This window comes from Pongo abelii, chromosome 17, assembly GCF_028885655.2.
Source record: "Pongo abelii isolate AG06213 chromosome 17, NHGRI_mPonAbe1-v2.0_pri, whole genome shotgun sequence".
Classification (NCBI taxonomy): Eukaryota; Metazoa; Chordata; class Mammalia; order Primates; family Hominidae; genus Pongo; species Pongo abelii.
In genome coordinates, this window is record NC_072002.2 from 42,216,211 (window position 1) to 42,229,858 (window position 13,648).

The following is a 13,648-nucleotide window of genomic DNA, read 5'->3' on the forward strand; positions in this document are numbered from 1 at the left end:
ATATAAAACTGTCTTAGAAAATCACCTCCTCTTTGTATAAACCTGTTTTTGTTAATCTAAGACTTACTTATTATTGTATAATTCAATCAGGGTCTGCAAAATAAGTATCTATGAAGAATGGGCTGATAACATATATCAATAAAGCTGGTCTGGTACAAAGAAAAAAAATACTGGAACATGCTTGTCCTGCTTAAAGAGGGAAAATCTCTGTTTAGTTCCCAACAATTGTCATGTCAGAATGCAGGCCATGTTTCCAGATCTTTCCGCTTTTTGAAAGGATTAGGAAACGAGAATTTTATGTGAATATTTTCCATTTTTAATTCTGCAAGCTAAAGAAAACATAGTCATGGACTATGTGTGAACAGATTCTCAGTTTATAAAATGCTACTTTAAAGTGATACAGAATCCATCTTCCAGACATGTCCCCCAAAACATAGGGGTTGGTATGAGGTATTGCTATGCTCTGAATATCTGCGTCCCCCACTAAATTCACATGCTGAACCTGAATTCCCAATACAATAGTATTAAGAAGTGGGGCCTTTACGAAGTGATTAGGTCATGAGGGTGGACACTTCATGAGTGGGATTAGTGCCGTTATAAAGAATATCAAGGGAGGCTGTTTGCTCCTTTCATTGTATGAGGACACAGCAAGAAAGGCACCTTATATAAAGCACAGAGTAAGCTCTCACCAGACACTGATCTTCTGGTGCCTTGATCTTGGACTTCCCAGGATCTAGAACTGTAAGAAATAAATTTGTCTTGTTTATAAGCTACACAGTTTATGAAATTTTGTTATAGCAGCCTAAACGGACTGAACTACTTTCTTTGCGATTTCAGAACCATCTCAGATCAAACAAAAAACAAAAAACAAAAAACCACCCCAATGAACCAGGTGCCGATCAGTCTCTAAAACTTAAAAAAACACATTTCAGAATTCAGGCAGAGTGTTCTCAGTCCTGGAATGGGAAACCTATATAGTGTTCTCTGAGCCTAAGAGGTGCTGGGCCGTATCTGGAAAGACTGAGAAGAAAACGGAGCCAATTGTCATGCTCCAGTCAGCAACAGACTTGAGTATGAGAAGAAAGATCTGAGACATGGTGGATCGCAAGGGCCAAGAACCCAAGAGTGATCAAGAGAAAACTGATGTGGAATCTTTCCACAGCCACGCAGCCTTACTGTCACAACCTCCTTTGCCCAGCATCAGCTTCAGTCTCTCACGAGTTAACTCTGCCTGACAGAAAAGTCCTCATCCCTTTGATGCAGGACATTTTCTTGACCTCTTTGTGGGACTGGTGACAGGGGTGCCCCATTTACTCAGCCTGCTGAGCCAATTCCTTGTGGGAGGGAGCGCACAGGTGAGTGAGCGTGGGAACCAGCCGGCCACTTTGGCACTGGCAGGGGCAAACTCTGTGCAGGCCCTCTGGTGGCGTCTAGGTGGGGTGCCTGCCACCCCAAGGCCCCAGAGGGCGTGTTACAATGCTCTCTTAGCTCTGCTGTCCGCAGACAGCAGTGTGTTATCAGCTCAGTGGGCCATTTGCCTTGTCGCATGGGGTGGCTGCCCCCTGCCAGTGTGGGCAAAGGGTCCGTTTGACAGCCTTTTGGGTACCCACACTTGGTGGGTCTTGAATTCTTGTCTGGTACCCAAGAAGAATGAGGTCATGTGGACAAACTGAAGGATGGTGAATGTGGAGAATTTTATTGAACGATGAAAGCAGCTCTCAGCAGAGAGGGGAGCTGGAAAGGGGATGGGAAGGGCAGGTCGCTCTCCCCTGAAGTCAAGTCACCTCTCTGCCCCTCTCCTCTGCAATTAAATGCCTCTCTCTGACATCCAGCTACTTCTCTCTTCTACTGGCTGAGTCTGGGGTCCTTATAAGGACAGAATGGGGGGCAGGGCAGGCCATAGGTAGTTTTGGAAAAGGTAACATTTGATTGGTAAAAAGACATTATTCAGAAGGAACCAATCGTGAGAGAGCAGGCAAACAGGGACAGAAGTTCTCACTTTGGGCCATAGCTTCCAGGCATTTCAGCTTTAAGGTGGGGCTTTGACAAGGACCCATCCCTGTCTGCCTAGAGTTTCTCTGCCTCCTGCCTTTATCACCTTGAGGCTGGCATTGCTCCTTGAACCAGAACTCATGGTCTGAAGGGTTCTAGTTTCTATCAACTATCATTTGTGACCCCAGCCAAGATGAATAGCAGCACCTCTTTTCATAGATTATGAGTTCCCACAGCAGCCCAAGGCCTCGGGAATGGTTAATGTTTCAAGTCAAATTCTGAAAGCACAGGAAGCTGCTGGATGTTCCAGTTCTGCTTCAAGGACGGGAGAGCCTTCTGACAAATTCGCATGGCATTCCAAAAGGCAGTATTTTAGTTGCCTGGTTGAACATGAGCTTTGTCAAGGATGGTATAAGATATGATAAACACCATTTTCTTTGCACTGAGGCAGACAAAGATTTAATCTTCACTTCGCTACTTTCTAATAATATACGCCCATTTTACTGGACTATTGTGAAGGACAAATGAACTAATGTATATTTCAATAACGAAATAATGTACTTAGTACAGTGCCTAACACAGGGTACACCAAATAACAGCTTTTGCTATTAGTATAGAGAATGAAACTGCGTTGTGTCAGGTGATGTAGGGAGAGGTTTAAAGTGAGCACCAGTGACTGAGCACCATTTATACACACTTGATAAATGTTTGTAATTAAGTCTAAGCCTTAAAAAGCAGAAGGCTAACAGTTTCTCTTTCCTGTCCTGGGGCTGAAAGGGGATGGTCCCAGGGAAAGTGAGATATCGGCTATATTGTACATTCACCCTGATTTTATTAGTGATGCTGATACGGAAGGAACTTGATACAAAGATCATTGAAAGCGATACAGTATCTGCAACCAACCCCATTGGCCAAAAGGGCACTGAAGGACATTTACTAATGAGGGTAATTAAACATGCCTTACTAACCAGCAAAAAAGCCCTGCTGATTATAGCAGTGAAACAGATAAAGAAAGAACTTCACTCTCTGAAAAGAGACTGGATATGATACTAAAAGTGTCTGTTCAACTGCTAACAGCCCTGTGTGGAGATAACACTCTCAACAGAACACATCTAATGCTAGTTTCAAATATGGACCCAACCTAGTCTCCTGACAATCTAAGCCACAGCAGAAGATCCACAAACTCTAATAAATCTCTGTTATACACAAGGTAAGAAAAAAAGATATCGGAGCAGTCGTTTTTTTTTTTTTCTTTTTCCCATTTTACCCCCTTAGGCCCCTCTTAGTTAAGATAAGAACTACCCTTGTAAAAGACTATTTTGCTTTGTTTTCTTTGTACTCAGTTAGCTGCTGGTATGGATACTTTGTTTTGGCAGGAAGAATAGGAATCTTAGCTGAGCTAGTTTCAGGCTAATTTTCTGGAGACTGCGGTACAGATCTGCCTTGCTGTAAACACAGTCAATACCTGGAATCCAGCAAATACTTAAACTGATCTCTGAGATCTACTCAACTTTTAAAGCTCGATAAACAACATGCGGTTCAGTTTACAATGGAATACTATTCAGAAACAGCAAAAATGATTCTTTAAGACTGTCCAGCTAAGACGTGAAGCAGACCAGACCAGCACCTCGTCATCACCAGCCATTCGCCATTCACACCTGAAGGTAACACACAGGCTCCATAAAAAAACAGCAATGGATAATAAAGATCGATGAAAACTTGTCCAGAACGCAGCATGGCACCAGTCCCATTTCCAAGACCTATTATTGTAGAAAGAGAGTATCTTCAAAAAAATAATAAAAATTATGAATCAGATTCCATTGCCAAAAATTCTTACTTCACACTACAAAGAAACAGATTTTCTAACAGGCAGCCACATGTAAATTATGGAAAATAGAACCCAGTGTATTTCATACCGCTGAACTTCTCAGGAACTGACCATGATTTTAAGATTTAAAGTAAGAACATCTATTTAGAAAGTGGAGTACTTGTAGTAAATACACTTAAAAAATAAGATAAATGGTTTATTTTTCTTAAAGAAAAACAGAATCCACCAAAAATCTAAAAACAAACTTTGCAGAATATAGTCAGAAAACTTACCCTATTGGTTTCCAGACACTAGAAAGCTACAGTAATTAAAACAACATGGGATTGACTCAAGAACAGACAGAACAGGTAGTACTGCATAGAACAGCAGGAAGCTAACCCACAAAGCCGCACACACATATCACCTGCTTTATGGCAATGTAGCACTGCAATGCAGTGGTAACCATCATCTTTTTACCGAAGGGTGCTGGATACTCATAAAGAACATGAAGAAGTCCTGACCCATGTCTTAACCAAATGAAAAATCAATTACAGATAAATCATGGACTTAATATGATAGGTAAAACAATATAGCTTCAAGAAAATAATATATGTAGTTGGGGGGGGGGATTCATTACCTTGGGGTAGATGTTTTATTTTCTCATTATTATTATTTTTCTGAGTCAGGGTCTCTGTGGCCCAGGCTCTGGAGTGCAGTGACATAATCACAGCTCACTGCAGCCTCGACCTCCCAGGCTCAAGCAGTCCTCCTACCTCAGCCTCCCAAGTAGCTGGGACTACAGGTATGAGCTACCATGCCTGGCTAATTAACACTTTTTTTTTTTTTTAAGAGATGTGGTCTTACTATGTTGCCCAGGCTGGTCTTGAACTCCTAGGCTTAAGTCATCCTCCTGCTTTAGCCTCCCAAAGTCCTGGGATTATAGGTATGAACCACTGTGCCCTACTCAAAGTTTTTAAATAGAAACATGAGCACTAACCATACTGGAAAAAAATGATAAACTGGACAACATAAGAAATAATAAAAAAACTTCTTTTCACCTAAAGACCCATTAAGAGAATTAAAAAGCTATAGAATGAGAGAATATATTTACAATATATTTATCTAACAAGGAACACATATCTATAATCCATAAGGACCTCCTACAAGTCAGTAAGAAAAAGACAGACAACCCAATAGAAAAGTAGACAAACAGGCTCAACAAGCTTCATGAAATAACATATCAAAAGGGTAAAACCGTAGGCAGGAATATCCCAATTAAATAATGAGACATACATCATCAATGTGGCCTAAATTTTAAAGGACTGAAAAAAATCCAAGTGCTAAGTGAGGAAGAGGATGTGGAGCAATTGGAACTTTAATGTACCACAGTGGGGAAGGGAGGTGTCAATTGTATGATCACTTTGGAAAATGTACAGGACTGTAGTCGAGCTGCACATATGCACACTCCGTGGCTCAGACATTCAACTCCTGTGCACACACCAGAAAATGCACCAGAACATATGCACGCAAATGTTCATAACAGTTTTATTCATAATAACCCAACTGGAAAACCTCAAGTGCCCAAGTGAAGTAGGATGTATACATAAAATGTAGTTAATTCTTCCAACAGAATACTATTCAGCAGTGACAAAAATGAACTACTTCTACACACGAATCTCACAGGTACAATGTTGAGTAATAGAAGCCAGATGCACAGAGTGCCGACTGTTTGATATCTATTTACATAAAAGTCAAAAACAGGGGATGCTAATCTATGGTGACAGAAATAAAAAAGAGTGGTTACTTTGGACAGAGGGCAAACCACCTGTTTGTGGGTACAAAGGAAGCTTCCAGGGTGCTGGAAATGTTCTTTGTTGGTGTGAGTGGTAGTTACACTCTTAACCCTATAGAAAGCATCTGCTTCTGTTTGGGATAAAGTCATGAGACCATTATTCAAACTCTAATGCCAAGAACAAACCGGCGAAGTTCCCAATCAAAGCTTTTTGAAACCATAAGATAGCAGAGAACAGAATAAAGCCTAACTGAATGAAAATATAGAATCAGACAAGCCCTTTCTAGTAGAAGACCCACAGCTGCTTTTATCCCTGAAGAAGAGTGAGAGGAAGAAGACAGAACTCTGCCTTTAAAAAACATAAGGATAAATCACCCAAACTTTGAAGGAAACTTAAGTCACCGTGAGTCAACAGGCTGGATGAATTCACATCCTCAGGGAGTCTGCACCCACCATTGACTCTTTCTCATGGGCCTTTACCTAGTATATCGGGGGTAAACCCAAGGTTGGGTGCAGCGCTGAAGAGCTGTCATGCTAAGGAAGAAGTTCCAAAAGGTGGACTGGGATGTTAAAGCACAGACAAGACACCATTTAGGAATATGTTGTAGGATGGAGTAAGTGAAGGTAGAGGCCTTGGAAATGAGGATAAGTGAATGGATTTCATGAACCGGTTTAGAGATAGAGGAGAAAGAGCCTTGGTGTGGCACTCCTACATCACATATTTTATTCTTTTATGAGGTTAAAAATTAGATGCATAAAAAACCCATTATATAATTTTGTCACAACTGTCTAGAATGAGAACTGCGTGGAGATGGAGAAATCACGGAAGCTCTTGATCTAGACTAATATGCTATCAAAGAATCCAGAGGCTACAAAAAGACACTAAAGGAAGATTGGTACCAAATTAAAAAAATTAGCCCCAGAGTACAATACAGACAAAATTCCAGAAAAATCTCTGGACTCGTGGGGAAGTAGATATGAAGCAACACATTTATGTCCAAGAGTTTGGCTGGGGTCAAAAAAAAAAACCCCAAAACCCAACAAGCTTCAGAGATTAGGTAAAGAGGAAGTTGTAGATTTATGATAATTATTTTAACAAATCTTACAATAGGTGAGTTTTACCACTTAATCTCAAGCATCAATCTAAGTGGATAAAGTCCATAAATAAAATAAGTCTTTCCTAATATAACTATAACAATAAGGCCATATTAAACAATTTATTGAAGGGACTGGTGGGGAAAGGAGAGAAAGATTCAGATCAGGTGACATTACATACCCCACGGTCCAGTCCCTATACAAGAATTTTCTTGGTTCTTGCCTCTGAGCCTCCAATTTTGGGCAGCATCCAGTTACTACAGGTGGTCTTACAGTTATTACTACTTTTACTGAAGCCTAATTGAGCTGCGTTTTAGGTTTATGCCTTTGTAAAGTACGCACAATTACACAAAAAATAAAATACTGGAAGGAGATGATTTATGAGAGAATGTGATTAATATATGTTTGTTGATCTTGAAAATAGCCTAGGAAAGTGAAAGGATAGATTAATTAAAGAAGTAAGCCAAACATGAATTTTAATATTCAAAGGCATTTATAAGCAAAACACCCTAAGGTATATTTACAGAGCCACTTTAATTAGTCAGTATTCAAAAGAGCTTTACACATGAGTCAAGTTTTCAACATACTTTAAATATGCATCTCTTCTAAATGAGTGAGCTGGGGTACTGTAAACCAAGCATGGAACCTGGAATCAGAATATGAGGACTTGAGTCCTGGCTCTGTGGGTTACAAACTCTGAAAGTAAATCATGCAACTTTCTTCAAGTGTAAAATGGAAAACTCTAAGGGGCTGCCACAAAAATTATATAACAATGGATGTGAATGCGCTTTTGTAAAATGAAAAGTGATATATCATTTCCTCAAAGGAGTGAAGCAAGGGAAAAATATGTTCACAAAAATTTGCTTTTATTCAATTAGCAGCCTTATCAATACTATCTGCACATATACTTAAGAGAGTACATTTTAACTTACTGATACTGATGCAAAACCAAAGAATCCTGGGTTCTCTGTCAGACTGTCATCCCCGACATTTGCATTAGCCAGTAGAAATTAGATGACTATCAAATGTATCTAAGAATTAACTGTCATAGTGATTTCTCATGGATTACATTAATATCGTCCATATAATTTCAAGAGAAACTGTATCAGAATAGTTAGTTTCGGCTGTGAATTCAGAGAAACCTGAATGCAAACTCTGCATCTATTACTTCCTAAGTGCATGATTTTGTAGAATCTAACCATCCTTAATTTGGTTTTATATCACAAAAGTGGAGATGTTCACAGTACTAGTATCACAAGTTTCAAGGATTTAAGAGAGAGCAGCACCTAATGTACTTAACAGAATGCCTGACACGTAGTATAGAGCTTACAGATGTTTGCTATGATAACATTGAAAATGTTGCTTCAGAGCAGATGGAGATTTTTGTTTTCCATTTATGGTCATTCTCATCCTTAGAGAGGTATGCAATCCCATACGCACATAGTGATATAGGTTCACATTATTTAATGGCCAGAAGGGGATTCTGACATCTATTGAATAACCACTTCGAGCCAGGAACTATGACAGACACTATAAATACAAAGATGAACTAGATGTTGACTCTAACTTCAAATATTTCACAAGAATGTAAGACTCTTAAGGATAGATATTTGTTAACTCTGCCCATGGAGGTATCTTCAGGGATTAAAATAGTGCCTGAAATATTGGATTTCCTTGGTAAATACTTGGGGAATAAATAGTCTTAGTGGTTTTTCTACCATACATATAATTATCCAGATCCCAAAGTAGAAGATGCTTTTAATATATTTTGGATATCCAGTGAAGAGAAACTGTAAAGAAAAGTATATTTATCATTACACAGATATAACTAGAATTGGGTTTAAAGCCTTTGAAACAATGTTAATGATTTTTTTTTTTTTTTACAAAATAAACACAATGACATTTGGTACTTTGAAAAAAAAATTGAGAAATATTCAACACACATACGAAACAATTCACCAAATGACTGATAACAGGAGGGAAACCTGATACCATTTTCTTACTGATATATTAACACTTCCCACTATTAAATTTATACGATCATAAAATTTCTTTTTAAAGATTTAAAGCACTGCTCACCTGGTCTTCTTCTCCTCCACCTTCTTCGTCATATTTTAAAATATTATCTCTTACATCATCTTCTGGATCAATTAAAAGTTGTTTGGCCTGGCGTTCTTTATCCCGGCGTTTCATCCATACCACAAACATCAGCACAAGGACTAGGTAGAAAAATAGTAAAAATACATAATATTGTCATTTTTTAAAGCCTGGCCTATTTAGTCACAGTATTCAGTACTAATAATTTATACTTATTGGGCTGAAGGCTTGAAATGCATCTTTCACTCTACTATCTATTTCTGGCCTCACATTAAGAGAGACAAGACAAAGCAGGCTGAAACACTGGGTTTAGAGTATGAAGGCCTGGGCTCCCATCCCTGGTGCCCTCTGCAAATTCACTGGAGAGGTGATCATCCTTGTTCTCAGTTTTACCATCCACATATGGGGACAGTAACTTTTTCTATCTTCCCTTTGGCTTGCTAGAGGATAGTTGCCCTTAATAGGGCCTTGTAAATTCTAGAGACACAAAACAGCAGTTAAGTTGTTACTTGCTGTGTTATTTAGGTTGGTCAGTCATCATTACACTCCGAAATGAAATGAAAGAAGAAAACACTTATCCAGGAGGACAAAGCTTGCCCAGATGACCTGGGTAGTAAATTGGAACTAAGTCAGGAATCACATCTTGAGGTTTTGACTCTCAGAGGCCGGTGCATGTTTCAGCTAAGAAAGCTAGGGGATTCCTTTGAACACTGAAATAACATTAGACTTTCATGTTTTACACTTTGCGCCAGGTCTAGAACCATAAATTTTCCAGGGAGTTGATGTTAAAATCAGCACCAATTCAGTTGCCTTCAAAATGTCAGTTACTTCTTCACTGCCATAATCCATCATGCTTAAGTCTTTCTTGATAAGATTGGCATCTATGCCACATTTCAGTTGAAATGGAAACATATCCCTAGGTGCACATCTAGGAACAAATTCTATCTAAAATCTAGAGGTATCAGTTTACATCCTGAAGCAAAAGATTTAATGACTCCTATTGGAGCACATTTTTATTATTGGCCATAAAAGTAAATATCCTCCTTTTAAAGCCAGATAACATGATCTCATTTGCTATTGTTCCAGGGCTAAATCTAGCAAGTGGATTATTAGTATAGCATGCAGGTTTCAAATTATAGCCAAAGTAGTCTCCATACAGGAAGTAAAAAATGCTTAGACTTCTATAGTAATTGCTTAGAATAAAGGGAAAGAATTCTAAGTTACCAGAACACTTGTAAATGGAGAAAACATAAAAGAAATGGCCAACATTTTCAAGAAAGTGATTGGTGCATAGCATGATCGCACAATAAACTAAGTCCTGCTGCTATTCACAATAAAACACCGGGCCCAGGCAATTTATTCTTTTAACCTGCATGCTTAGAAGTGGTTCCTAAAGTACTTTCCAGTGGTTAATTTTTTGCATTCCATTGAACCAAAGATTGCAAAGTACCTTAAAAAGAAGCAATTCCTTAATCTACACTTACTCTGAAGACAGACAATTTATTGAGCTGTGTAATCATTTCTATTATCAACCGTGCTGTATGTGAAGTACAATCTCTCTCTTTTACACAGCCCTTCAGAAACAAATACCTTGATCCTCGCATGACTGGAGCACGTTGCTGACTGTGCTTTTTATGAAGGAAGGTGAGGAAAGCAATACACTTATTTTCCTAAATCATCAACTACGTGCCATAAATTCATACTCAAATCATAAGAAAAGTGCTCGAACTTGGGATTGTTTAATGTTTTTCTATGAAAAGCGTTTACTACAGCTCCCTAAGCAATAAGCATGAGAAAGGGTAAGAGGGCAAGGAAGAGGCATGCTGAGGTGGCTTGTTGCAAACCTCAAGTGCTTGAAACAATGCTCTGGGGTTTTTTCATTCTAAAGTGGACTTGGTCGACCCATATATGATTGGCGAGGAAATGCTGAAAGGTCAAAGGGTTGTTAGACTACTTTGCCAGGCAATAACAACACATGACTTTGCTGAACATCCTAGAAGCCAAGAGAACTGAAATCTAAAAGACAATAAAAGTACTCACTAAGCAGGATGATGATGCAGAGCAGGATGGCAATGATGGCACCGGTGCCAAGCCCCGCACCCACAATCCTGTCCACATCTGTGCAGTCCCCGTTAGAGTCACACTGGCAAACCTTCACGCGCAGGATGGAAATATTTGATTTGGGAGGATTACCCGAATCTGTGATTATGATGGGAACTTCATAGATACCAGCTTCAAGAAATTTTATCTTTAAATTAAGCTGAGCAAAATCACCTATACGAAAAAGGAAAAAGATAGTTTGATAGGTAATACTTAAAGCGATAAAAAAAACACATAACATTGTTCAGAATGTATTTATTACCTAATAGTACACATAAAGCGGATTACAACTATGTTGCATTCTAAATACTTTTTTGGCTGTAAAGGCCTTTAATATCTTACTTAAACTTTAAGTAGCTTTTAAAATATGTATAATGAGAAGATTACGAAGCACATAAAAATTAACTTTTCATGCCAGGCTTCAAAATCTCTCAACTGCACATATATTCAAATAATTAACCTGTTCTTACCATTAAGCCGAGTGATGGTCCAATTTCTCTTAATAGTCACTGGAGATAAAGGAAGATCAAAAGCAAATGGTCCAGCATTTGGATCAATGTCATAATCAAGTGCTGTAATATTAATTGAATTGGGGTCTGGAGTTTCACAAGTCTCTGCCTCTTGAGGTAACACTTGAGGGGCATTGTCATTAATATCAAGTAAATAGATCTGCAGCGTTCCTGTTCCACTCATAGGAGGAATTCCTGAAAAGAGAGAAAAATCACAAACGATGCTGAACAGTTCTCTCCAACGAGCCTCAATTATGGTGAAATTCTCAAAGCTTCTAACCTTCTTGCCCTTTTAACTGTGCAACCTTGGAAAAATATAGTTGCTATGGCATCTGGGCAGACCGTTTCCAGAACAAAGCCCCTTCTTGCTTCCCTGCTAGAATGACCCTGAGCTGCCACTGCTGCTCTGCAGGAGCTGAGCAAGGTGACGAAGAATGCCCCTGCTATGGAATCCCATACCTTCCCTGCCCCTCCTGCACATTATTCAGGGCTTGCATAGACCATGCTCCTCCAGGCACTGTGAGGAATGTTAGAGATGCAAACACAGGGCTCGTGATCCTGTGGACCCTACTCTTTTTATGGAGAACCAAGACATACGCATGAAAGAACCTAAGAATGCTTTTAACGCTCTAACACAGCTTTGACTTAATGAAACAGTCTACAGACAAGTGATACAGAACCACAGACCTCAACTCAGGAAGGAACATCATGCAGAAGAGAAATGGTATTTACTAACCAACCAACTACCTGCTTGAGATCATATTAGGCTGCTCTACATACATTCTTTCGTTGTAATCCTATGACACAGGTTTAAACAGATGAACCTGAGTCTGTAAACTGCTCATGGCCACACACTCTTGTAAGTGGTGGAGTTGTTACTAAAGATTGGTCGGCCTGACCTCAAACCCATTCTCATTCCACTATAATAAAATGTTGTCTCCACCACTTCGTGTGATAATTTAGTCTGGTGATTTGCTTCTGCTATATTATAAATATTCACACACACACAAATATATAATATGTTTATGAATATTTTATAAATAATGCTGTACACTGAAGACCAGAGATTTAAGCAACCTGCCAAAGGTCATGCAACTAGGAAGGTGCACATACATACACAATCCTGGGGAGGGAATAAGGAGGAATGTTTACCAACTTCTATGAGGAATACGATGGTTCTAGGAGCAGGGAGAGTTGAACTGGAAGGGTATAGTGGCTGTTACAATATTCCAGCATCACCATGACTACTATGATACTCAACAGTTTGAGGGACTTTGAAATTTACTATCACATTTAATATTACTATACTTTTATAACAACTATATAGAATATGTAGGTAGTGAAACAATTTATCAATAATGAAACTAAGGCATACAGAGTATAAGAGCTTGCCTAATCATTAACGAACAGAGCTGGGGCTCCAAGTCTAGACTTGTGACTTAAAGTAAAGTGCAATTGCAAAGCATCACAGCCACATACATTTAACAGGTCACTTCTCTCTCTTATCAAAAGCCCTTTCAATTAGAAAAAAATCCTTCTTGGTGAATGAGAAATCTGGTTGTAACTCACAACCAATATACATACATACATACATATAATTTTATGGCTCTTTAGATCTTAACATAATGATTCAAGATGCATTACTTTCAGTTCCACTGTAGAAGAAAGCCACAGTTTATGGCAAAAAAGCATAAAACAGGTACTAATGACATGCTTTGCTGTACAATGGCAAAAGCTATTCCTACAAAGTTCTAACACTAAATATTTAAACAAGAGGTCCCATATTAAAAAGGATAAGAAATATTTCTTTGGTTGGTCACTACATAGATTTTCTACAGATAGTAATCTCATTAAATCTTAGTATACAGATTTAGAAAGCTTCATTGACATTATTCTTGAAGTATTGATATGTCTTATTTTAGTAATGCAAAATATTTTACAGTTTGAAAATTGCAAACACCAACTTCAACCACCAAATTGAAGCCTGCTATTTTTTATTAAGTACCAACATTCATATTCATAGTTTAATACTGAAAATATTTTAAAATATATTTGTGGTTCAGTTTTGAAACTATTAATACACAATAGGAATACTTAGTTGAGTGGTTAGTTCGTGTCAGCCACTGTTTCAAATGCTTCATATATATGTAGAAGTGATTATATTTTAGTTAAAACACTGAGTTAGGTGCTGATACGTATCTCTATTTAACAAAAAAAGGAAACAGATATATTTAAAACCTCACGGCAATCCCACAG

At 38.5% G+C, this 13,648-nt stretch overlaps 1 protein-coding gene across 1 annotated transcript in view; it reads right to left on the reverse strand.

Moving 5' to 3' along the window:
* The window catches only part of CDH2 (cadherin 2), a 226,277-nt gene that overhangs the window by 22,960 nt on the left and 189,669 nt on the right, over window positions 1-13,648 (reverse strand). Inside the window, 3 exon segments of the mRNA NM_001132373.1 lie at window positions 8,766-8,905; window positions 10,824-11,057; window positions 11,354-11,587. Of these exon segments, the coding sequence (NP_001125845.1) occupies window positions 8,766-8,905; window positions 10,824-11,057; window positions 11,354-11,587 (608 nt within the window).